Source organism: Tachypleus tridentatus, chromosome 4 (genome assembly GCF_004210375.1).
Source record: "Tachypleus tridentatus isolate NWPU-2018 chromosome 4, ASM421037v1, whole genome shotgun sequence".
Classification (NCBI taxonomy): Eukaryota; Metazoa; Arthropoda; class Merostomata; order Xiphosura; family Limulidae; genus Tachypleus; species Tachypleus tridentatus.
The window spans coordinates 54904277-54932276 of NC_134828.1; the positions used below are offsets into that span (position 1 = coordinate 54904277).

Below are 28000 nucleotides of genomic sequence, written 5' to 3' on the forward strand. Positions count from 1 at the left end.
CCTTTTCGTTTTACGTTAGAACTTGACGCAATCTCACACAATACTGCTTACAGCTATAACACTTGTTCGTATATCTTATACTATCTTGTTTAGTCACATTAAATAATTTTATTTATTTATAATTACTTAATTCATAACGTTTGCTCATTTGGTAGATCAAATATTCTTTTCTACTTGCAACATTTTATTTTTTACTAATACATTGCAGTACTTTTCTTTGAAGATATTTTTTGTAGTATCGTAGTACGTAGTATTACCTGAATATCTTATCACACTTTATAACCACAACACAAACCCAAGTAGTGTTTATTAGGTACAATTATGAGGAAATGTTAAAAGTAAGTCTGCAGTACGCAGGCGTGTGTCGGTCCGGAAAGCTTAGAACATTACCTGGAAGGTGAGGGAATAATATTAGAGCCAATGTGGCCATCCTGAAGGTCTCAAAAAGATTTGATGGCGTATTCATAAGATATAAATATTTTGTGTTTTAGGAATTGTTGTTTATTTTTTTCAAATCTGTACATCAAATAAAATTAATTCTATTTGCTATTACATGATTTGGTTACTCTGTATAAAAACTTCAATGCAAGAAAATATTAATAAAAAGACATATTTTTCATCATATTTGCCTAATAATAAACTGAGCTTACGCTCTGAACTTCTTTGGTAATTTTCTTCTAGCCTTCAAATCCTAATTGCAATGATTGTTTCTCTGTTATCAGAACCACTACACAGCAAGGTTTTGATGAACTATTTATTTTCGTTAGATTCATTCGATTTTCTTTCGAGTAAAAACCCTTTCGTAATTTTCAGTTGTTGTTTTTTTTACAAGTAGTTTCCACTTATGATATCTTAACTACACATTTGTTTGGAATTCGGCTCAGTCCATCATGATAATCCAGAAAACGTTCTTTTAGAAACATTATACATGATCTTACATTTCATGTAAGCGATAATTACTTTGTTGAACAAGTTATTTTCATTTATTTCATTTTCCTAAAAATAACGAGAATAAAATGGCCATTTACACATCATTGTCTTTTTCACTTTCATTTACTCTAGAAAAATGAAGTATGATTAAATTATTATTTTCACTCAACGCAGTTTCTTTAGAAAATAACATTTGCTTAGAATTAACACCTACAAATTTTACAATGGTTTCATCATTATTTTGCTGAATTTGAAATATATTACTTCACGTTAGATAGTGACCAGGTGATTAGGGCGCTAGACTCGCAATTTGAGGGTTGCGAGGTCAAATCCCCGTCACATTAAATTTGCTTATTCCCTTTCAGCCGAGAGGGTGTTATAATGTGATGATTAATCTCACTATTCGTTGGTGGAAGAGTAGCTCAAGAGTTGGCGGCGAGTGGTGATGACTTTCTGCCTTCTCTCTAGTCTTACACTACTTAATTAGGAATGGCTAGAGAAGATAGCCCTAGTCTAACTTTGCGCGAAATTCAAAGCTCAAAAACAAAGAAACAAAAGCGTTAGATACAATAGTTCATACCATAATCATGTGAGAACTTTACTTTTGAGCGGCATTAGCTTGTTAATAATATATTATTCAAACAAAATATTGAAACATCAGTATTTATAATTATTTTTAATTCTGAGTGATGTAGCGGTAAGTCCTTTACCGACTCTTAATTTTACGAACATGCTAACTTCAACATGGTGTTTGTCTTTATTTCATATTTATCTCATTACTTTGAAGTAAAAATATTATAATATATCGACAAGAACTATTTGCCATTAACGTATCTTCCAATGTATCGTTAATATTTATGCAGTTCTCAGCGAATGTCAAAATGTAATATGCTAAATTTTCAAGTTCTTATAATAATGCTATTTGATTAACAGCTTATAATTTTTGAAATATATTTTGTCAAAAGTCAAGAATCATTGTTAATTTTTTCCGTCAAACTATTAATAAACGTAAAATATGAGTTTTAATATTCTGAGCTTCCATCATTGACTATCTTAATGACTTCCAACTGTACCATGTTTGTTAAGATCTAAAACAATTCAGTATACCACTTATTAAGTACTGACATATAAAAGAACCTGTACATATCTAAGCTAGAATGTCAAGTCCCTAAAGCGGCAAGTAATGTTAAGAAATGATATTCAAGTTTTCAGTATTAAAATGACAAATATTCCTCAGCAAAAGTACATTTAACACATGTCTACTTTTATAAATCACACTTATTATTATTTCGCTTATCCGACTTCATAAATCAACTGTGCACAAATTTAAGGATTTATCTGTATTTACACAAACTTAAGGGTGCAAAAAGACACGTTTCATCTCTCTTAATAAAAGATATAGTGAATATGTAAGTACGCTGTTGACAGATAAGTCTTGATCGACTTTTACAAATGACACGATGCACAGATAAAAACAGTTTTCGTGCCATTTTTGATAATTCATGAGGTGTACAAACGCACGAAGTTATGATTGTCTACAAATTGCACAATTCTTATATACAAAAACTTATTTGGCTTAATAAAACTCCACTCATGAATAGAATAAAAAAAAAAGAAAAATGAATGTGTTCTCAGACTCAGTCGTTTTCCTTTTCTTTCTTTTTTTAAACACGGGGTTAGAAACACGGGGTTTAACTGCAGTATTCAATCAAACTGTACGAAAATGTGCTCACTTCAAAAACTGGGCAGTGTCAAAATAAAATATTTTGGCCTTTGTAACTTGCACGTACATAAAACTACGCTCTAATATATATCTTTGTAGACCACATGGTACAACAAATGTAAGTACTCATCTATTTCTACAAACCTCATGCTGTGGACGAAACTGTACTTTTGTAAATCACATATTCTATAAACATATAAATACTTTTAAATCACACAATGTATGATAACGTTTAAGTTATTGTTTATATTACATAGAATATTAATATCAATACGGCCCGGCATTGTCTTGTGGTTAAGCGCGATCGACTCCTAATCTGAAGGTCGCGAGATCGAATCCCCGTCATACAAACCATCTCGCACTTTCAGCCGTGAGGACGTTATAATGTTACGGTTAATTTCACTTGCTGATAAAAGAGTAGCCCAAGAGTGTGGCCGTGGGTGGTGATAACTAGTTGCCTTCCCTCTAGTCTTATACTGCTAAATTAGGGACGGCTAGTGCAGATAGCCCTTGTGAAGCTTTGCGAGAATTTCGGAAACAAAAATAAACTAATGTATCCGTAGGGTACGAATATATTCTTATACGTTATATAACTGATTTTGTATTTGTTAAAAATAACTGGCAAATAAATACATATACTCAGCCACTTATGAAAACCAAGTTGCTAAAAAAATACATTTAACTATCTACCTTTAAAGTTCCCCGCTAGTACAGCGGTAAGTCTACAAATTTACAACGCTAAAATCAGGGGTTCGATTCCCTTTGCTGAGCTCAGCAGATAGCCCGATGTGGCTTTGCTAAAAGAAAACACACGCACACACATCTACCTTTAAACACCACGTGGCTAATAAACCCGTCATGAACTTACCTACCTTAATGAATTATATTTTGCTATCATCCTTAATAAATCTTATTGTGTTATCTACTATTAAATGTCGTATTACTTATTATCCTTTATACAGTGCACAAACGCATGCCTTATATCTTTTAATATATCAAATTCTATATTAACATGTGCATTTTACAGCACGCTTTATAAACCACAATGTATTAACAATTACAGTTTTATCCTTTTATACATCAAATAGTACAGAAGATTGAATATCTCATATTAGAACGATTTCAGATATGCAAGTTACGTGACCACAGTCGATATAAAGTCGCTGTAGAACGACATATATGATAATTATATTGTGATATTTCTCGGCATATTGTAGGTAGTATAACGCAACCGAAAGTATATACCTTTTGGAAACGGTATGTAACGGCTCTTCGTACACAAAATATTTGTACACTCAAATAATAAACGTGTCTCGATGGGAGATTTAGAATTTCTACGATGGGGATATTCCTTGTACTTAATGACATTCGAAAACAAAGGAATTTGAATTAACTTGGAGTACCAGGGTAATTCATAGAAAGACACGCAAAAACGTCTTACCCTAGCTGTGGTAATGGAAAGTCTTATAAGAGATAAAAAGCCATTAACAGAAAGATCAATGCCAAAAGCAGTCCATATGCCTTAGGCAACAATATACAGCATAATCAAGAAATATTTATAATTGGAAATATTATACAAGTCATATGTATACAATCTGCTTTTCAAAAATACCTGTTCAATCATTTAATATCTGAATATAACTGGAAAATGAAGCGGGTTTTCATTACTAATCCATATGAAGGAAAGTATGCATGTAGAAGTGGCATGCTTTAGACATGACAGCTTAATGATGTATTTTGCAATGTAAAATACACTGCAAGTTTACTGTGCAAATATGTGATCATCAGATAGAGCATGACCAGATATAGCGATATGGACAATAACGGCGTGACGAGGCTGCAGAAACTTTTAATATGACGTAATCAACCTCTGTATCAAACCAAACCAAAATAAAATTAAACTAATTACAGAAAGTAATTTAAACCACTCTTTGTATTATTATAACGAGCTTTACAGAGCGAATTATGAAATGAAAAGTATAGGTTATGAGCATAGAAATCTTTCTTTTATAAAATAGAGCTACAAGAATATATTATCATAATATTCGTTCTTACAGGCCTATTTAACAAACATTATATTAATTCTTGGCATGTAAAACCATTTAGTAACCACATTAAACCATACTTTTCAATATTTGCATTTATGGATAAGTTGAATTTACTATTATTATTATTAAACTAAGCCTGATTAACGTCCAGTTAATGAAATTTTACATATTAATAGGGCCAATATATCTCAGTATATTGTAATTTGGCTACTAAAACACATCCATTTTTACCTTACATCCAGTGTTCGATTTCTCAAGGTAGACAGAGAGCTGATGAGCCGTTGTGTAGCTTTGTGCTAAAACGTACAAACAAACAAATAAACAAACCTGTCATACTGCTTTATGCCATGACTTGATGGCCAAGCTTAAAACCTTTATAGAATGTCGTCAAGACATACGAGTAACATTAAAAAAATCAATACATTTATCCAGTTACAAATTAAAATGCTTAGACTCTTTAAACGATCTTGGTCTGACATGTCTCTTAATATAACTAAGATCACTTAGTGCCTCATGTCTTTAATGGGCATGTTAATTTAAAGTATTTACTTTAAGGGCCTTGTTAATTCAAAGTACTTTCTCATTTTTATAACCGATAAAGTGTTTCAGGTTTTGTGTCGTACAACAGACAAAAATAGCCTGTGCAACTTTGTGCATTAAAATTACATATGTGAACAACAGTCTTAAGTTTTCTCAGCTGATTTAGTACATTAAAAAATGCATTTGAATGTCAGAACGATCTTCAGTTATAAAAGTGACTTAATTTAAGTATCTAGACTTTTTGTTATTCATCTTTTTTCCTGAATATTTAACAAATTTAGGGATTCATAAACTCTGTATATGCAAGCTCAACCAATTTCTAGATACAAAATGTGGGTTGCTTGAGCTTCTAGCTGCCTATGACGTCCAGGCTGATCAAATTGTTCTCTAAAGTCGAATAGGTTTCACAGTAATGTATACAGTGGTTAGGATAATTTTAAATAGAGACAGTTGAAGTTAGGCCTCATAAAACTTTTTGCTCTCTGAAATAATTTCGTCGCCATCTCAGTACTTTTATATACAATTTTTTTTCCCATTTTCCAATATTTCTCTTTATGTTTTTCTGTTAAACATATAAAGTTGATTAAATTAGATACGTTGATACTTTTGTTTTTGGTGGCCTTACTTCGTGTTTTTGAGCGCAAAGCTGCACCACAGTGAGCTATCTGTGCTTTTCACGGGTATCCAAACCTGGTTTTCCGCGTACAAGTCCTCAAGCATACTGCTAAGCCACAGGGGTAGGGAGGGTATGATGGTCTTGATTAGAAATTTTAAAAAAATAAACACTGGCGATCTAATTACCAAATGTGACGCTCATAACCTGAAAGAAATGATTGACCCCATTATAAAAGTTTATCGAACTAATAGGATTATTGCTCATCGAACAACTGGTTTGCGAAATCAAAGTTTTATAAGATTGTGAACTTCATATTTTATTGGAGCGTCTGATAGTTTAATTATTATTACTTCAAACAAATAGCTTTTAAGGGAAAAGTACTGGAAATTATAGTTTCAGAGACATTGTTTGGGAGTATGATATCAGAGGTGTTATTGAGGTTTCATTTTTATGACGTATTGCAACTCATACCAAAAAAGTTTCACATTTATTATAAAGTTTAGTATAAAACGATAGGAGAGGCATAGAAATGCCACAACAAAGGTAAAAATACAGTGAATTCTTTATTAGCTATCAGTTACTGCTTGTATCGTTACGTTGATTTTCTGAAGAACTCCACCACCAACTATTTAGGTCTGATGTGATTTCCGATCTGATTTTTAAGTTTTTACAATGACCATTTTTTAAACTGTTTCTCATTACTTTTAATTTTTCACTAATATTTTCTCTTAAAATTTTACCTGTGTTTCGTCGACATAAGTTTTAATGTACGCTACTTTAAAAATGTGAAAAAAAATCTCATAAAACGTTGATAACTACAGTGTTCGGAAAGCTGATCGGAAATTACATCAAACAGAATAGTTGGTGTTGAACTAAATAGTTGGTCAGTATTTTCGCACTTTCTTAATTAAACATTAGCGATCTTCAAGTTTAAGGTGTCTTTGGTCCTAATTTTGTTCTATTTAGAATTTTTCAGAAAAATGATTCCATGTTAATGTTTGTATTTTTTACTTGTGTTTTCTTGTGACGTAGTTATCAGTATGTAGTATAAAAAAAAAGTAACTGTTTCTGGTGTTAATATCGGTGTTGTTAATATCTTTTGTTTTATTTCTTTTTTAACACGTGAAAGATTTTCTTCGTTTGTTTGTTTTGATATTCGCGCAAAGCTACTCCAGGGCTATCTGCGCTAGCCGTCCCTAATTTAGCAGTGTAAGACTGGAGGGAAGGCAGCTAGTCATCACCACCCATCGCCAATTCTTAGGTTACTCTTTTACCAACGAATAGTGGGATTGACCGTCACATAATGACGCCCCCACGGCTGAAATGGCGAGCATGCTTGGCGCGACGGGGATGCGAACCCGCGACCCTCAGATTAAGAGTCGCACGCCTTCACACACTTTGCCATGCCGGGCCCCGCGTGAAAGAAGGGAAGAATGTGTTTGTTGTCCTTCATCTCTGTTTTGATTTTAATAATAATTTTACAGAACCCAGTCTGTTCACTATCATCATTAACGTAAAAAATTATCATCAAATTCCATGATGCCTAACAACTGATATGAACATTGTTGTTTTCGACATTTGGAATTTATTGATGCCATAATTTGTTGGAAGATAAGTTTGAGAAGTACGCATTACAACACTATCGTTATTCATGTGTTTATGTTGTATAGATGTAACGTCATACAATAGTGTCCTGACACGAATAGCGGTGAATGTTGTGTGTATGTGTGTTTATTATTATTATTGCATTATTCATATGTGCTTCATTAAGCCACCATGGTTTGTTTCGTACCAGCGAATACATTTTATTTATTATATTACACTTTCAGGTAGCATGCGCCTCTTTTGTATTATTATCATTTGGACTATTGCAGGCTTAATACTTTACACTTCATATTACAATATGAAGTTCAAAGCTGGACTATCGACATAGTTTGGAACTTACTCAGATTATGATTTTCCTATGATGATTTACATTTTTCATTTTGACATAAAGTAGTGGCTGTCATAGCAACAACTACATTGCTCGCAACTATTATATCTACTTATATATATAGTTTGGTATTATTGGAATGAGCAACTATCTGACATCATCTAACCTAGATATCACACAGTGCACAAATATTTCCCCCCAGCTGATATCAGTTCTTTGTATCAAACACTTATAAAGCTTTGATCGTGTTATGCGGATGTTCGTCAGGCTAAAATGTTCAAAGTCTGTATTTTTTTGCTGTAAATATTTTTGGAATGAAGTGTGTTCAGCTTTGTCAAGTTACCGACAAGTGAGTTGAAGTACTGTCAACCTCAAGTTTAGATAAAAAAAAAAAAAAAAAAAGGAACAACGAAAACGATAATTACCTAGACCAGATCTACATAATATATCATTACTTTACTTTCAGGTGCTGTCGACGACCAATTAACTGTCCCCTTGGTTTTGACGAGATAACCAACGCCATTTGAAAGGCAATAAAATATATAGTAATTGTTGTCTATAAGCAAATTAAACACTCTAGATCTTCAAATCTTGCTGTTTATTGTTGGTACTACAGACCATTAACCAATGGGAACGTTTCGGGACTGTTAACTTCAAACCTTCTCCCGTTGGTTTCGTACAACAAAGTTTTGACCTGTATACAACCTTTAATGATGAGTTTAGTTCCTTGCCTAATTATCTGCTGTTATGGCCCTGATTTTGCCATTACTACAATCCAGTTAGCCTCTCCCTCACCGTAGCCTACCCTAGGTGCAGGAGAGGGCTTAGAATTTTCACAGCAGGGTCAATTGGCTCAGATGCTTTCATTGGCTAAAGACCTGCGCAAGTAGGGAATATTTTAAGTAACCATCATTCTATGGATGTTTAAGAATGTAACAACCTGTAAGTTTATGCTGAATACAATGAGCAGATACTGTTAAAATACATCATGTTTTAGTTTGGATTAATACTAAACAATAAAAAATTACAGGTTATAACTTCAGTTAAATTTGAAAACTTTTTTATGTGTGAAATAATTCAAGTTCATTTACCAACTCTCCTTTACAACAGAAAATGATTTGATCTCTACACGCTGGATCGCAATTAATATTAGTTTTTACAAGATTATTCAATGCACCAAGAAATTTGGGTATGCTGCTGTGTGGCTACTTCAACTTATACCTACCCCAGTTTACACAAACATAAGGAGTGGGAGTTATGGAGATATACTTTGCAGAACTGGGAATTCTGGTGAGTCTACCTGATTCATACACCTCAAGAACTGGGAGTACTAGAGAATCTACCTAACACTCAGATGAAGTATGGGATTGTGAACCAACCAAACCCAAAAGGAATTTAAAGTACTCGTACGTTTATCTGCTACTCTACAAAAAGTGTAAAAGTAATGTTTCGATTGCATTTGATCCCCCTTCGTGACATTGCAGGAAGTGTTAAATTAATCTCCTGACGTACAAGGAGAGTGGCTTGTACAGCGCCTACCTGATACACCACAAAAATTGTAACCGTCAGTGAGTTCACCCCTACACTTTAGGAAGTGTAGATATTAGTGAATTTGTAAGCGATATTAGAAGAAACGTAGATATTAGTGAATCTCACTACAGGAGTGTAGATGTTAATGACTCTACTTGTTGTTTTTTTCCATTACAGGAATATAGATGTTAATGTCTCTATTTGCCTCATTACAGGAGTGTAGATATTGATGAGTCTACTTACCATATTACAGTAGTGCTTTACTAATAAAGGTTTACTATTTAGCCTAGCGGTTCTACCATACACTGAATCGTTTGTGTAGATACATACTTTAATGGTAAAGTGTGTGAGTAATTGATTGATTAATCTAAATGCATAAATGTAGCTCTACAGTTAATGCACCTTAGCAAGTGTGGGTGCTTGTAAATTTATGTAGTGTTTGGGGAAACGTGTATAATCTTCGAAACACAATGCTATACCACACGAAATAATGCTTATAAGACCAACATAAATTTTACGAAATGTGTTGCTACTTCTAAAACTTTATTATTAGGTTATGAGAGACATGGGTGCTTCTGATGTCGCTCACTACAGTTCAAAAACACGTGATTTCTTGAAAAGGTTACAAGACAAGAAAGATGGGATTTTTCTAAGTCTCCGTAATACAAAAGGTATCAGCGCTTCTAAAGTTTCCTGTTAATTTGGAAAGTTTGGATGCTTTTATTTTTCCAAACTACAATACAGAATACACCAGTGCTTTTAACGCTACCTGTAACATTAAAGGGGGTAAAAGTGCCTTCTTTTAAACCTTCGTGTTATTGTATTAAAACTGATACGTTTTTAAGAATTTTTAGTACCCTGCTACATGCTTGGGTGTTGTTATGACATTCTCTAAAATGTGGGTGCTATTACGGCCATTTAGAAAACTAAAATATGTGGGTGCTTGTTGACATCAGGTCAGGGTGCTTATGTGTCTACTCGCTCAACCTAAGGTAAACACTATTCAGGTGTTACCGCGAGGGAACGTTTGTGAGTCACGGAAGTACACAGAGATGTACCAATCACAAGCGGGAGCAAAGGTTGCCTACTTGGTCTAGAGTAGGATGATGGTATTTGCTGTCCACTACGGTGTGACCCGGGTTGTGAAGATATGCTATTCGCGACTGCGCAAAGCTCTAACAACTTGACTACACATACACAATATCGAATATCGTATAAACGGTTTTCAGAATAGAAATAAATTTAATGATAAAACGATGGCCCCTCAGTCTAATCATACAAGGCGATAGATATGTGTGTCTTGCTTGTGCGCGCTTTCTAGCTATAAGCTTAATAGAAAGCATGTGATGCCGAGTTACCATGCTTTCGTCACAACAGACACGATATAAAATTCCATGTGTGTAGGTGAAGTGTTAAGGTGGATTACCTGTCTATCTGATGAATATGCTGATACCATTATTGAATAGAAAAACTTCGTGGTCTGGTGGCTGTTATCGAACACGATGGAAGCGGACCTCCTTTCTTCTTTTGACTGTCCTCTTGTTAACAGAAACAGCAAGTGGTTGCGGACCAGGACGGAGTGGCTACAGGCGCCGCGTACATCATAGGCTGACGCCGCTTGTCTTCAAGCAACACATCCCTAATGTCTCTGAAAAAACCCTCACTGCCAGTGGACTCCCTGAAAAGAGTATCAGTCGCGATGATCCCCGTTTTAAAGACTTGGTGCCAAATTATAATCAAGATATTGTGTTCAAAGATGAAGAGGGTACAGGAGCAGACCGTTTAATGACCAGGGTATGATCTCTTAGAAGTAAAAAAAGATTAGAGATTGTTGTATATGTGCACCTTATATATATATATATATATATATGTACGTTAGCATACACCTTTTTTATATGTATATGTGTAGGTTAATATGTACCCTATAAGATATACATATATATGTATTTTAGTATGCACCTTGTTATATGTATATGTGCACGTTAATATGTACCTTATTACATATATATGTATGTTAATATGCACCCTATTATATATATATATGTATATGCACTTTATCATATATATGTGTACGTTAATATACAACCTATTATATGTATATGTGTACGTTAATATGCACTTTCGTGATGACAAGAAACTCCTGTCTTTGTTAACCTGAAGGTGAACTAAGAAGGTCGAGGCGTTGTTCTGTAATTTATGTTAATAAAAGTTTTAATACCCATACCAGCCGTCTCGAGATACAGTATGGACCTTATTATATATGTGTACGTTAATATGCACTCTATTTTATATGTGTGTGTGTGTGTTTTAATATACACTTTGTGTACATATGTGTACATTAATAAACACCTTATTATACGTATATGTATACGTTAATGTGCACTCTGTTATATATATATATATATATATATATATATATATATGTGTGTGTGTGTGTTTGTGTGTGTGTGCGTGTCTTAATATACACTCTGTTATATATACGTTTACGTTAATATGTACTCTATTATACCGCAGCATACGATTCTTTAAATGGATATTTTATTGACAGAAGAAATTTGTCCTCTGCGCTGTCTAAATTCTCTGTGCTCAAGTGAGTCATTTTTCAAGCTAACAGTTATGTTAGTTTAAACTGGTAAAACTATGCCCATTAGTGTTTGTGCTTTCTGATAAGCTTTACTCATAATGTTCTGATAGCAATATAAACAACGCTTAATTTACGCCGGAGTTATCCGGTTCTTAGATCCAGAAACTGTTTTCTTTTTTTTCTTTTTTAAATTTAAAGTAGTTGATGTGAAGATTTGTTGGGTTACACTGCGAAATGATACTTGGTTGACTTGTTTATACAACTACATCACTTTTTTCCAAGCCTATCTCAAGTAAAAACTTCAATAACATTGAAACTGTTGTCTTATAAAACTTAAAATCAGCTCCCTCCAACCAACAACAATTGGGCATTTTGGTAATTTGTTTTCCTCTACAAATTAAGCATTGAATATAGAGCTATGTGGAATTCAGTTCGTGATATTGCGGTAACGTCTACGCCATACATAGTTATTTCTCGAGGTAATCCAGTGAAATTTGTCTATAGAATATTAATAGTTTAAGGTAACACTTCAAACTGTTTTTGACAAATAGGCCAAGTCAAGAATATGTCGTTCATTATTGATAAGAATTTTATAAATTTATTATGCCTATTTTTGTTCTTTTTTTCTGGATTAATCTTTCAAGTTGTGTGTTTTGACTTCCATTCATTGTTAAATGTGTAGACTTTCAATCAGAATAGAACACAACACTTTCTAACCCTGTAAACACCCTTTTTAAAGAAATTTATTTATTCAAAATGCTCTGAAAATGAACTATTAAGAAATAAGGATGAAAAAAAGATCCGCAAAAATTACTTGATGATAGTATTCGTATTGAACGTTTAACTGTTTTTTGTTGCGTTACAAACGTGAGTGACAAAAAGTGATTTTTATCATACAATTGAAAATATCTTACAACTAGAGAAGTGGTATTGCTGAATTCTACTGAATTAGTGTCAGTTTATTTCGTAGTTTTTAGACACTTATGAATCCTCATTTGCTCTTCATTCATTCAACAAATACATTTCAAAAAGATATTTACCCAGAGCTATTTCTATTGTTATGTAGATACTAAAGAAAACACAATAGGCTTAATACTGATCACCAAAGTAATACATATTGACAAAATATTACCTGTATGATTTAACATATTATGTTGTGTAATGCAATATAAAATGTTACAGCAAATAAAGCGAATTACTTGAGACAACACGTAAAGGAACGTGGAACGTTATTCTAATAAGACTTTATACAAACAATATCTCATGGTATTAAGGACCGATATTCTTATCAAACTATACATATTTTACATTTCTCAATAGGCATAAACTTAAACTAACGAGCAAACAAGTAAAAAAATACATAAATAAGTACCAAGCCTGAACACATTATCGGAGATATAATACTTAGCTGATATGTTATCAGCAACAGGACATAATGTGTTACTGTCATACTACGCTAAATACAGACACCATATATAACCACGTTTTCTATATAAAATTAATGAAAGACCTCTACTTATCATGTTTGTGAAGGTGTTTATACACAGAATGATCATAAAGAACCAAAATGTTGTTCATGTTTAATTTTCTATTCTTTCCTTATCAAAACAATACGTATCCATAAGTATTTACTCATGTATTATCTAATCATTGAATGAAACCACTTCAAATTAATTGTGAATATGGTATTTTGTACGTATAAAACCTATGAAAAAACTGAAAATCACTGATACAGGATTTGTTGAGGTAGTAAAAAAGTAATTCATTATATGTCAAATATAAAATATTTAGTTTATGTGAAATTATTATATCAAGTAAGATATAAGTTCAATCCAGTCGAGATTTTTGTTTCGTTTGAACAGAGACATTGAGATTTACCACAAATAATATTGATAGAAATGGAAACAACTGTCTTATATTTTTGTCCTCAAAAATTTTGTCTGTTGTTTTTTTTTGTCGCAGTAGTCCACAAAGCATATCTGATACTTGCTTTTGTTTATGAAAATAATAACGAGCTACGTGTATACATTATCATCTAATTACTTTAAGGCATTTTGTTTTTATTTTCATGTTAGAATTAACTCACAAATCGATTCTTAGACCGTTGGATAATTGTTGTGTTCATATTTATTGACTAATGCAGAAAGTGAGATGAACTGTCATTCGCGCAAGACGTGTTTATTAATAGAAATTGATAATTATGCAGTTTTTAGCATACAAATATTATAGTCAGCTATCAGTCACATAATTTCAGTAAATATATATTACAACCAATTGAAGTCATGTAGTTTCTGGTAGCAAACAGATATTCAACCAACTAACAATTACGTTGTTTTCAGTGTTAAACAGCTAATAGTCACTTTGTTTTTAGTGGCAGGCAGTAGCTGAAAATGACGTTGTTTTTGGTGAACAGATATTGCAACGAACGTACAGAGCCTCGCAGTTTTCAGTAGACAGGTATTACAACCAAATGAGAGTACCTTGGGTTCTTCAGTGGAAAGATATTACTACTAACTGACAAAGCTATATAACTTTTCAGAGACTGAGTCAAGTGGTGTCAGTAGACAAATATTACTGTAACACACAGAACTCAGTAGTTTTCACAAGAGAGGCATTACAATCAACTGACAACGTTGTGCACTCTTCAGTAGAAATATATTACATTCATTTACAGAGTCGTGTAGTTTCTAGTGCACATGTATTATATCCAATTAATAAGAATCATGTTGTAAAGAACAGCATGCAACAAATATTCTTGCAATTGGCCAAAAGAGACATGTTTTGGAGAATAAGCAGCCAGTATACTGATGGAGAGAAAATCTAACAAAATATGTAGTGTTGTGATATAGAACTGATAATAATCAGCTAGTTTGATGACAGAGGTACGTTTTGAAGGGAACTCATCCAGGGTGTCCTGTGTTTGATGAGCAGAGTATAGAAAGTGACTGGCCCATGCTATGCATTTGACTAAAGCTCAGTGTCAACAAGTAAAACTACAGTTGTACCAGTTTACATAAAATGACATTTAAAAAGGAAAGAAAGAGGCCGTTTTCTTATGAGTATGATATAACCCCCTGTCCTTTTCCAGTTAACTCAGTATACTCGATGTTCACAGTGCATTTGAAATACCATAAATAATTTTATTAACCTGTATCCTTTATGTTTATAAGCTAAGTAAGTGCCTTATCACAAAACATAATAACAATAACGGAATCGATAAATATCAAGTTAACATAAGTATACCCAACATCTAGAAATTGTTTGTTGTTCAAGCACTTTGGATCTTTAATGCTTACATCTCTAAGAAATACCTTAAAATTAACCTCTCTGTCCAGTAAGAGATATGGTCATGAAAGGCAGACGTATATTAACACAAACAGGTCACTTCTTTTACATTTGTCCAGCACCCTCAGTGGCACATTGGTATATCGGCAGACTAACATCGGTAGACTCCGGGGTTCGATACCCGAAGTGGGCAGAGCACGGATAGCCGATTGTGTAGCTTTGTGCTTAACTTCAAACAAAGAAACAAAATTCTCTACTTTCAACGATAAAAGCGTATGTTATCGAACAATTCGTGATTGGACCAAAGAATTGAAACTCCTAACGAAGAAATATCAAATATTGTTACTTTTATTATAATTCAGAAATTACTGTACAACCTGTTTTCAGCATTACCGATGTATATAAAAAGCAAAAGCAGCGAAATATTCTACAAAAAACTTAGTCAGACAAAACATATCTGAAAATCTTCATACTCTTTACCCATCACTCGTGACAACATAAAAACAATAACGATGAAATCCTTAAATTTTGGAAAAGATGAAGACATAAAGACACTCTCCTTTTTCTAAAAAAATAAACAATTTTAAATTACTTCTTCATTGATAAACTGTTCCGGACGTAGCATTTTAATTGCTGCATTCATAGAGTGAATCAAAAGGTTTATTTATGGTTTGTAGTCTCTTGCTCCAAAATTTGTACTCTCACTTTAGGGTCCATGCTGTAAGTCTTCGGATTTACAATGCTAAAATCAGAAGTTCTATTACATTTGGAGAACAAAGCAGATAGCTCTATGTAGCTTTGCTATAAGAAACACTCACATCATCGCTTTGGGGTATGCTACAAGAATGACAGTCATACTGAATAGTTTATTGAAATGAAAGTAACTGAAGAGTTTGCTATGTGGTTTATCATATGAAAATTAGGAACGTTTTGTGTTCCTGAAACAAACAATCTATAGCAAATAAGATTGAAACTTTATTCCCTTAACTCTGGTATAAGGTGGAAATATTAAAATTGTAAATACCTCTAACACTTATACACCTATTTCCGTTTGAAATTGAGCTTGGATTGGTTTTCTATTCAACGTACAGACACTTGGATGGAAAGTAATTTATAAGTTGAAACTGCATTTCACCAAATTGCTGCCAAACAATGTGGAATAGTCTAACTTGCTCGTGTTCATGTTTCTGTACATGCGATGAGTTTGATCAAATGAAAAGAACAGTCATAGACCTGCCCTTCAGCTGAACATTCTATCCTATTTGTTCACACATATTTATCATGACTCAAGATCCCTTTGGGAAGGTTACAGTTCTTAATGAAAGTTAAGAGAAAACAACCTTTACAATACAAGTAAGTATAAAATAGTATATTTTTATTTGAAACAACGATATGCCTTTGCGGCTTCTTCAAGGGTAAAATACATAACCTGTTGCGAATATACATAATTGTGGAGAGTATAATATGTACAGATTTTTTTGGAAAGTAACCTAAATTTCGAGATTATGAACAGTATGATATTAATACACTGTAGAAACTCATTAGCAAGCAATTCAACTTATCAGTTGAATTTTATATCTGTCGATGTTATATAATGGCTGCATTAGATCATTTTGACGGTACTTTTCAAATACAACGTTTCCAGAAATACTTTTATACTAATTCTAAACCGTTGCGGTCAGTAATGGAGAAACTGATTTTCATCTCGTTCACGATAAAGAATTGTATTAGCAATTGATTGCGGCTATCTAATTAATAACAGGGATTTCTTTTTTAAATGAGTGAATATTCAGAACGAAACCAAACCCACTGTTATGATAAAAGAATGAACAATTTCATAATCAGATGATGTGTTTTCTAAGAAACTCGGATAAAGATGAAATAATTACTTGAGCGAAAGTAAAAGCTGCATTCTGAAACACTAAATATTTTAACCTCTAGTGGCAAAGAGTTAAATGTTTGAAAAATTTTGGAATACTATTTTAATTGGTAATGTTAGGGATATTATACAGAAAAAATGGAAATGATCCTTCAAATTAGTTACTGTTTGATGTTTATTTGAAACTAAAGTTTAAGATAGAATTTTTATCTTACAATTTGACATATAAACTTTGTGAATTGGCTTAAAAACATGAAGAAAATATATTTGACTATGATTTGAAACACTGAAATTGAAGATTTTTAGAAACAATATGCAACGTTAGTTGTGAAACGCAATGAATAATTTTTCAAAGGGTTTGTAAAGAAAATGCTTGTGTGTTATACAAAATTTTAGATTAGGCTCTTTATAAATACGTAAAATGTTATTACAAACACCTCTTCTACTTGCAAGACGTAAAACTATGTATAATCCATAAAATATGTGTACTTTCTCATTTATTTTAAGTTTGAAATTTCCTTAAAATTATTTTTACAAATAAAACTATATCATTAAAACATTGCTGGACAGATTTGATGCCTTTTATGTGAAATGAAAAATGTACATGCTATGCTACTAAATAACTGAAACTAAAAGATGGAACGTTTCTGTAATCTCGTTAAAACTAGAATGTTGGGTTTTATGTCTGCCAGACTTATGTGTTTAGTGTTTATTATCTCTGGGCAGAAAAAGTACAGTAGCATAATATATATATATATATATAACATACACATCAACATATACTCGTATATACGTTATGGAAGAGAGCATAAAGAAATCTAGGAATAATCCTTTAATGAGTTTTATGTTAGTTTTTACTGTACAAATGGTTAATGTTAATTGCATTAAGTGTCACCGTAATAAGTTTATTATTCGAAAGATATAGAAAAGTGTAAGCTGTATAAGTATTTAAACAGGTGTTGATGTTAGAATATTTATTATTCGTTAGTTTGAAGAAGTAAAAGTCGAATTTTTTCTCCTTCTAAACTTTTTACTGCGCTTAAGGAATAAATCGCATGTTTTAAAATTACATTATTGAGAAACATTTAGTTTGGTTTGGTTATAGGGTAATTTTCACTACGTTGTGGCGACGCCGTTCTATTCGTACTCTGTAAACTGACATGTGACCATTTCACACCCATTTTATGTTAATGACCATAAAAACTTCACAACACAAACGTGACACTTGTGTGAAATAAATTGCCAACCGGCAGATCAGGAACACTTTCGAAATATTTTGTAAAAAAGAAAGAGCCAGACATTCCAGCTGATTGATACAGAGCATGATATTGTGATCAGCTAGTAAAAGCCAAATGACAGAGATATGCTGTAGAAAACAGCCAGTTTGACAAGTCAAGTTTAGAAAGTAGCCAGGCATCCCTGCTAAATGATACAGAACATGCTATTTATTCAGCTAGCCAGCAAGATAGATATAAACTACACAGACCAACCAGATAACTTATAGCGCCACATATAAATTGTAAAAACATCCAAATGATATAATAATTTAGAGAAACAGACGTCCAAACCAGCTGATGGAGATATGTTGTAGTTATTATTGTAGACAGCGGCCACGCAGATAGTACTTTGGTCGGTTGTCAGCGGTATATTGTAGAATAGGTTGGCAGAGGTATGTTGTATAATAGGTTGTTAGAGGTATGTTGTTATAATAGGTTGGTAGAGGTATGTTGTAGAATAGGTTGGTAGAGTTATGTTTTAGAATAGGTTGGCAGAAGTGTGTTGTATAATAGATTGACAGAGGTTCGTTATATAATAAGTTGTTAGAGGTATGTTGTTATAATAGGTTGGTAGAGGTATGTTTTAGAATAGGTTGATAGAAGTATATTATAAAATTGAATGCCAAAGGTATGTTGTAGAATAATGTGACAAATGTGTGATGTATGTATGATACAGTGGCAGAGGTATGTTGTAAAAACAACAGTCAACTGGATGTTTCAAACACGTTATATTGTACAATAATTTAGCGAAACGTCATTGTGAATAAGTGGAATTTGTAATTTTAAGAGAAGAAAGATGATCTAAGTCCGCAGATTTATAGTTAATAAAGCGACACACTCAGACAAGCCGCTTATAGCCAATTAGGAAGAAACATATAGTTTCAACTTCATTTATAAAATAAAAAAATGTTTACGTTAGTGGCAACAAACATTTACTTTTAAGCTAAGAGGCAATCATGCAAAATAATAAAGTACATTTAGTTTGAAGTAGGTGTAGAACAACTGTGCATATCCAACTGAAAGGGTACATAAAGTTGTGAGTAGGGAGGACAACCGTGCTTAATAAACTGAAAAGAAACATTAAGTATTACGTTGGGAAAACGACTGTGTTTAACAAACTGCAAAGAAACATTAAGTTTTAAGTAGAAAGGACAACCGTGTTTAACAAACTGAAAAAAAAACACATTAAGTTTTAAGTAAGGAGGATAACCATGCTTAATAAACTGAAAAGAAACATGAAGTTTTAAGTAGGGAGTACAACCGTGTTTAATAAACTGAAAAGAAACATTGAGTATTAAGTAAGGAGGACGATCATGTTTAATAAACAGAAGAGAAACATTAAGTATTAAGTAGGGAGGGCGACTGTGTTTAACAAACTGAATATTACATAAAAGCAGGAATGTAGTGTATTAAACAGACGAACTATCGATGTGAGACAGAGGACTATGTACATGTAGTTGCATTCGACAATAATCAAATTAATAAATAAACTACAGTCTTTACTTGTTTGTATTTTATGAACTGTAAATATTTACAGTGGTAAGTCTAAGGATTTATAACGCTAAAATCAAAGGTTTGGTATGCACAGCAGATAGTCCAATGTGGCTTTGCTATAAGAAAAACAAACAAATACTTATTTTCAACTGAAAGCACAAACTGAAGTAGGAACAAATGTTTGTTTCGCAAGAAAACGTAATCAGTCTCCTGAAACTTGTCACAAAACCAATCACGTTGTTCTATGCTATCTCTCCTGTTCATCTGAAAAATATTTGTCAGTCCTGTCTATCAGAATTATTCATTCGTAACTAGACATGAAGAACGTCATATTTCTCTCTCGACCCAAAATACACATGTGATACGTACCAATCAATCATGTACAGTAATGACACCTGTCCTGTCTCATTACCCATCTACCAAACTTACAAGCTACTATATATAATCGGATCCATAATTAGATAATCCAGAAATCTTTACAGTTCGCAGTACCCTTTCTGATGTAGTTCTACATGAATTAAACTTCTTGTTAACAGTGATGGGAAAATAAGTGTCACAAAATTTTATTCTATTTCAAATTAATAATCAAATTCTTCATTTATATTTGTAACTTTATCTAATAATATAGTCTTATTTAGCATTTGTTAAGCATTTACTGCGTGGAAGTTTCAGCATTTGTTCTGCGAGATAAAGTTATGCACGTTTATCATTAAACTAGATTACCTTTAGCATAAACTACGTTATAAAGTCACAACAATAATGTGAAAGGTTCTATTTGGATAAAGTATGAAATATTAAAAATTTGATTTCAACATCAGTGAAAGGTTGTCGTTGTACTTTGGTGAATTAGTTAAAAGTGAATGTCTAAAGAAAGATTACACTTTTTTCTAGCCCAGTAAGACAAGGTGTTATGTTCTTTTTTTGTGTACCTGGCCTCCTGAAAAACAACAACAAACAATGTTATAAAAAGTTTAATAACGCAGTCAAAATACTTGTATTTTAACAAACTAAATTTTAAATATAAAAGCGTAAAATTCTTCAGCCAAAATACTTGTATTTTAAGAAATTAAATTTTAAATATCAAATCCCTTTTTTTTTGCTGAAGTGTGATTTAAAGGTTTTCATTTCGTTCTACTTTATGCTAGACATAATTGTACAATACGCATAGATTGTCCTATAAAAGAGAAATAATTTTTTACTTTTGATTTGTGACTGGCATAACGTTCGTCACAGTTTTATATATTGTATGATAACGTCTAAACTGTAATCAGAATTAGATATAGCTGTACGTTTTATCTAGTATGTATTAATATATCTATTCTAAGATAATAAGACATATTACCTGCAGAGACCCGAGAATCAAGGCCGTACATTTCAAGGGAGAAATCTGGGGTTAATGACTTTTGTATTATTTTTAAAAGCCCCCGGTGAGTTAGCGGTAACTTTACAGACTTACATCTTTAAGATTCGTTAGACAGCGTGGAACTAGAAAGAACAGCAATATTTTTGGAAACTCAACGTTGAAATGGTTTTCACAAAATGTTTTCGTTTATTTTCTTGTAGCTAAACATAAAGATATGCAATGGATTATATGTGTTATGTCCACAGCAAGCATCGAAACTAGATATTTAAAGCCATAAGACCTGAAACTTGCTGCAGTATCACAGGGGAGCAATTACTTTTATACATCCTATGTAAGTTGAAACATAATGAATTAATAATGAAGTGTTATAATATGTAATGTCTTTAATTTGGGATAATATTGTCATTGGAATAAAGACTTAAGTGACATTTTACTGTTATTAATATGGTCATTTTAAACCGCAGTAAAGATATAAAGAAAATATAGGAGGGTTTAATAAGCAATTGAAAATGTGCCATTATTCTCAGTAGATGGTTGATAATTCATGTAAAAATACTATGCGATATAAAACTTTGTTTCTTGTAAATTTCAAAGTTACACTATGTTCGACCCAAAGGAGTTATCGAAATCCGATTTTTAGCGCTATGACCTGAACCATTGGGAGGCTGATAATAAATAAACATATCCACTGACAACTAGAATAAAAGTACAGAAAGAATGAAATATCTTAAATGTTATATCATGCCCTTTAAAGATCCCATCATGTTGTAACCTTAAATATAACTTTCCCAAATAAAGGTAAGAAACATTTAACAAATTTATTGGATACGAATTATTTATCTGCATTAGTATTCGCACTTTTGATAACAGTCACGTGCATATAACATATATGTCAATTTCTAGGTTATAGATTATTTTTATTTTTATTTTTAATCATTAAATGTTATTGAAAACTTTTATATCGTATGTTTGTTTTTGTATATACTGATAATAAGAGTTGCTTGTCAACTTGAATGTTTTTTATTCTTTACAAATGACAATGAACACCATTTTTTTCAAATTATATAGCTGGCAGCATAAGGGTTCTTGAAATTAGTAACGTTGTGAACAACAGCAATATTTATCGAAGTAAATAATGAGTTTCATGTTTAGTTTTCACGAAACGTCAATAAAACATAATGTGGTATTCAAAGACGTCGCTCTTAAGATATTTCCCTTTATCGTCACAAAGAAAAAACACAAGGCGGTATCAAATAAGATTAGGAAATAAAGATATGTTTCACTTATCAAGAAAAGGTTTGGCGTGCTTTACAAGCTCTGCTATTTATTGCTATCCACATTATTATCTTGTTAAATTATTTTTCAAGTATTAAATGAATACAAATATAAGTATTTTGAAGCGCATGAATAATAATTATTATTATTATCTGAAGCCTGTGTCGTCGTTGTTCCATGTGAGCTTTCAGACAAACGTAGTCTGCCCAACGTTCTCAAATAATTAAGAGTATGGCGTAAAAGTTTCATATTGGAAACCTGTACTGGCTCATTAAATACTGACGTGAGCTAATTTATTATCACTCTTATTGTGTGTGTTATTACATTACTAATAAATATAACGTTGTTTTGTTTTAATGTTTATAAGTTGTATGATTGAAAAACAAAATATGTATTTTTATTTATCACGCTACCATTTTGTGCTCGACAAACAGTACTTGATACTCGTGAAAAATGTCAACATTTTGTCTTTTGGTTATTATTATGAGAAGCTAGCAGAAAAAAAAGACTGTCATTACCTGGTATTGTGGGCGAGTGTGAAATCGGCTAAGATTATAGACAGCTTCTAGTCATAAAAAGCAATAAATGGATTCCTATTGTTCCATTAAGGTGTGGAGCTAGGTTGTAACTTGTCTTGGTAAAAGGCGGTACATGCACAGGACGAACCGTGAGAACTGGGACCAACTGAATCCTTCGTGGCTTCTATGGTGAAAAGCTCCGCATTCCATTACTATGGTGAACTCTCTGTTTCATTCTGTTTCAGTCCCGTCGTAATGGGTTTACGACATAGTCTGATTTGAATGTAATGGATATTACTGTGGCTCAGCATGCTCATTCTACACCCACCTCCCTCAGGGCTACGCTAGGTATCTCATCCCTTTATCTCTATGGTCCCTGGTGTGCTATAAGCTATAAGCCTGTTTCCTAGGTTGACAGAAAGTCGTGTATCCTTATATTGGGGCCACGGCCTTTTGGTTGCATTCACCTGTGTCGAATAACTGGTGTATTGTTGATCAGTTTAGGCTTAGCTGCGGTTACTTCAGCATGTAAGAAGAGTAACGAGTATATTTGTTATCAGTTGGTTTTTATTGTAGTTACATGTACAATAAGAATAACTTGTGTATTATTGATCGCTTTACTCTTATTTGTTCTTACTTATTAGTACAAAAATAACTAGCGTATTTTTATCCGTTTAGTTCTGGTTGAGGTTACTTGTACATTGTTTGTATTACGAAAGGTAATTAGCGTAATTTTGATCATTTTAGTCTTCCTTATAGCTACTATCTGTTTAAATATAATATTTATATTTAGTGATATCGAGAAAACCCACTTGTAGAGAAAAATATATATGTAAAAACGGCTCGTTTGGATTGAGAAAATTTTTACGTAGAGGAGCGAACAACGTTTCGACAGTCCTCGGTCATCGTCAGGTTCACAAAGAAAGAAAGAGATAAGTGACCGGAAGCTGATCACATGTTTGAAAGGGGTTGTGTAACTGAGTGTCGGAATGTAGAGGGAGTGCTTAGATGTTTGAATATAAAATTTTATATAATTTGTTTTATTATTATTATTCATTATATTATTTTCTAATATAGATATAAAGGCGTTCCTTTATATTGGTTTATTTTGGGTTTAAGTTGTTGTATAAGTAAGGCTTCTTTAATTTTGCGTTTGTTTATGTTTGTTTCCTTATTTAGTATTTGAGTGTTTTCTATGGTTATGTTGTGTTTATTTGACTTGCAGTGTTCAAAAACGTGTGAAGGTGACTTTTTATGTTCTTTGAATCTGGTTTCCATTTTTCTACTTGTTTCTCCAACATGGAAGTCGTGGCAGTTATCACATAGTATTTTATAAATAATGTTGGTGTGGTGTTTGTCAGTGTAGTTTTTACATAGTATATACCTCAGTTTTGTGCCTGGTTTTTGAATAAATTTGGTATTAACTGGAATGTCATATTTTGTTACTAGTTTTTGCCAAATGTTGGTTATTTGTCTGCTGTTGTCGGGAATTTATGGTATGCAGCAGTATATGGTTTCGTGATTTTTGATTCGTGAGATATATTTACTTTTGTTGGTTGATTTTGCTTTCTCTCTAGGTGTGTGCGTATAATGTTTTCTACGGTTTGTGGAGGAAACTTATTGATGTTGATGAAGTATTGTTTTATTTTGTCTAATTCATCGTTAATTTTATCTGGTGAGCATAGTTTTATAGCTGTGTTTATTTGGTTTCTTAATATGTTACGTTTTTGTTTTGTTTCATGTGCTAAGTCCCAGGGAATGTATAGTCCAGTATGGGTGATTTTTCGGTGGATTTCTGTTTTGAATTGTGTGTCGGTTCTTGTAATTTTGAGGTTAAGAAATGATATTTGATTGTTTTCTTCTTGTTCACATGTGAAATTAATGTTGGGATATTTAGAGTTAATGTGATTTAAGAAATTAAGTATGTGTTTTGTAGATCTGAATCCCGCAACCGTGTCAACTACATATCTGTATCAGTATAGTGGTGGATGTAATGCTGTGTCAATTGCTTGTGTTTCAACTTGTGTCATAAAAATGTTGACTAGAACTGGTGATACTGGGTTGCCCATGCTTAGGCCATTTCTTTATATATAGTTGTGGTTGTTGAACATGAAGTTTGTCTTCAACGTGGTTAATTTTATGAGGGTTGCTAATTGGTTGCTGGGAATGTCTATAGTTGGGTTAGGGTCTCGGATATAGAGTTTTAAGGCTATCTTGCTGGCTTCAGCGGTTGGGACTTCTGTAAAGAGGGATATGACATTGAAACTGGTCATTAAGGTTTTATAATTAAGTTGATTAAGGTTAGACTTGAAATTAAAAGAGTCTTTGATGAATGAGCTGGCTGATGTTACATATTTGGAGAATGCTCATGCTATGTATTTACCAAGATTGTAAGTAAACGATTCATATGTGTACATTATTGGTCGTAACGGACAAACTGGTTTATGAGGTTTGGTGATGCGGTGTATTTGTGGTGTGCGTGAGTCGGTTTTGCGTACATGTAAATAAATTGTTTGTGAAATTGTGTTGTTTTTTTATTTTTAGTAGTATTCGAGTAATAGATGATGTAGGTTAAATTAACACTAAAAAATTCATTTAATTTTATTTTGTGCAACGCTTTAGTTAGGCGCTCTTTATCAGCAGTAATTACGGTGTTACAAAGAAACTATGCTAAGAAAAAACAAATATTAATAAGCGTCTTGTTCTCAAATTATATAGTTGCATTATTAATGCTTGCGATAATTAATGTCTTGAAAAACAGCAATATTTATCTTGGTCTAAATAACAAGTTTCATGTTTTGTTTGAATGAAACGTCAATAGAAAATACGTAACATAATATGATGTTGCTCAAAGCTGTCTTTTTTAACGTAATTGCCCATACTTATCGTCTCAAACAAAAACAAAATTGCAAAACACAAGACGGGATCTGTTAAATCATGCCCCCCGCTAGTACAGCGGTATGTCTACGGATTTACAACGCTAAAATCAGGGGTTCGATCACCCTCGGTGGGCACAGCAGATAGCCCAATGTGGCTTTGCTATAAGAAAACACAAACACATGTTAAATCATACCTTGATTAGGAAATATATATATTTATTTATTTATTATTCGCTTTACAAACTCTGCCATTTTTCATTATTCGCTTCATTATCCAACTGAGAAGAATATTTTTTAACTTTTGAATTTAGGAAAAATCTAGGTGTTTTATTAGTTGCTTGAGTAGTTATGTTTTTGTATTTGGAAACTCTGCCGTCTCTCTTAACCAAGTTTCTGTGTAACGTGATAATTACTGCTGACAGAAAGCGCCTACCTAAAACATTACACGAAACGAAACTGAATGAAGTTTTTACTTAAACGTGTTATTCTCACCGTTTATGATATTTTATTCAATTTAACACTGTCCGTGCTTCAGTAACAATGATATAGTCTTAGTTCAATTTGCGCACTTAGACGATTCTCGAAATTAACAAAACTGATAAACTTAAAAAAAATAAAGTTGTAACATACGAGCTTAGATAGCATATTATGAAACTGAAGCAACAAAGATAACTTTAAAATTGTTTTCAAATGTGTTATCACTTAAAAGAAAAAAATGTATATTTTATCATTAAAAATAAGTAAAACATGTTTTATTTTAAACATTACACAAGTCGCGCCACAACGGCTAATAATTGTTTTGCTTTTTTATAAGTTCAAACTTTTAGCTCATAGCTTCTTCATATTTTGACCGATTTGAAATCTAATTACACTTTTGGACTTTGAAAATAAAGTATTTTCGATTGATTTGTTTTACCGCGCCCAAGACCTCGTAGATTAATTTACTTATATTTGAAGGTAGGCTGGTGGGGATCGTGATAAGTAGTAAAATCAAACTGGGTATACGTACGTCATACGCTTGATATTACTAGTGCGCAAAAGTAGAGCTAATAAAAAGGAAATAAATACGTATGTGTTTTCTTATAGTAAAGCCACATCAGATTATCTGTTGCATCCACCGAGAGTACTCAAACCTCTGATTTTAGAGTTGTAAGTCCGAAGACTTAACTCTTTCCCGAAAGGGGAACAGAAAGAAAATAAAGGTTTCATAGATTAACTTACTCTAAAAGAATTTCAAGTACTATGTTTATTAAGGCTTTCCTCTTGTTTAAATACGAGATCTTATTTTACCCGTATAAAACTAATTGTGAAACGTATCTTTATTTCGAATTTTAAAAGATTGGGTTTTAAAGTCAACGCTTTCAAATGTGCAAACAAATTTTTTTTCTAGTTCTAAACGTCGTTAAAGGTAGCTTTGAACAAATTTTTGAGGGTTTAAGCAAAATGACTAGTTCGTTTTTACATTTCCTGTTCGAATAATAATAATTAAAAAGGAAAAACAGTGATTTTTTTTGACGAAGTAAATTTTAAACCAATTTTTAGGCCAGGAGTTAATCCAATGAAACTCAGTAGCCTGTTGACGTATGATATAAGCTTCAGAATATCATGTACATAAATTCTTTTAAATATGCACTGTGCCTTTCTGAAATACGGCGCTATTCGAAGTCAACATTTAAAGCATAAGAACAACTCTAAGCCTTCTTCTAATAAGTTACTGTTGTTTAATTGTATATTTCTACTGCTAATTCTGCATTATACAGTGATCTATGCAATTTAAGGTAGACCTTTGCATGTACTCAAGAGACATTGATCTTCTAAGGTTCTTGAAGCTGTTGGAAAACGTTCATTATTTTATGAAACTCGAGGTGTATGTAGTACGTAAAAATAGTAGTTTTATGCTATCCTGTTTGATATGTGTGATATCATAACGAATCAGGATTATCACCAACAAATGCCATTTATCGTACGACCTTCAGAAGATAGTTTACTCCAAAAAATTCTGTTAGGGTCAGCCATGTAGACTATATGGCATCCGAGAGTCATGCATCTATTTGAAATTCAAGAATTCATTAAATGAATGTTCCACTCTTGGCTCTCCGACTGCGTCAGTACTTGGTTTTGTAAAA

The 28000-nt window shown here is 32.6% G+C and overlaps 1 protein-coding gene and 1 long non-coding RNA gene across 2 annotated transcripts in view; one reads left to right on the forward strand and one right to left on the reverse strand.

Moving 5' to 3' along the window:
* LOC143249170 (uncharacterized) overlaps positions 1-10880 on the reverse strand; it is a 43553-nt gene extending 32673 nt beyond the window's left edge. The window contains exons 1-2 of the long non-coding RNA XR_013027614.1: positions 10747-10880; positions 4933-4997 (exon numbers count right to left, since the gene is read on the reverse strand). This is a non-coding gene — a long non-coding RNA (uncharacterized LOC143249170). The remainder of the gene's footprint in view (positions 1-4932; positions 4998-10746) is intronic.
* LOC143249168 (sonic hedgehog protein-like) overlaps positions 10758-28000 on the forward strand; it is a 63763-nt gene continuing 46520 nt past the window's right edge. Inside the window, exon 1 of the mRNA XM_076498617.1 lies at positions 10758-11114. Coding sequence (XP_076354732.1) covers positions 10758-11114 — 357 coding nt within the window. The remainder of the gene's footprint in view (positions 11115-28000) is intronic.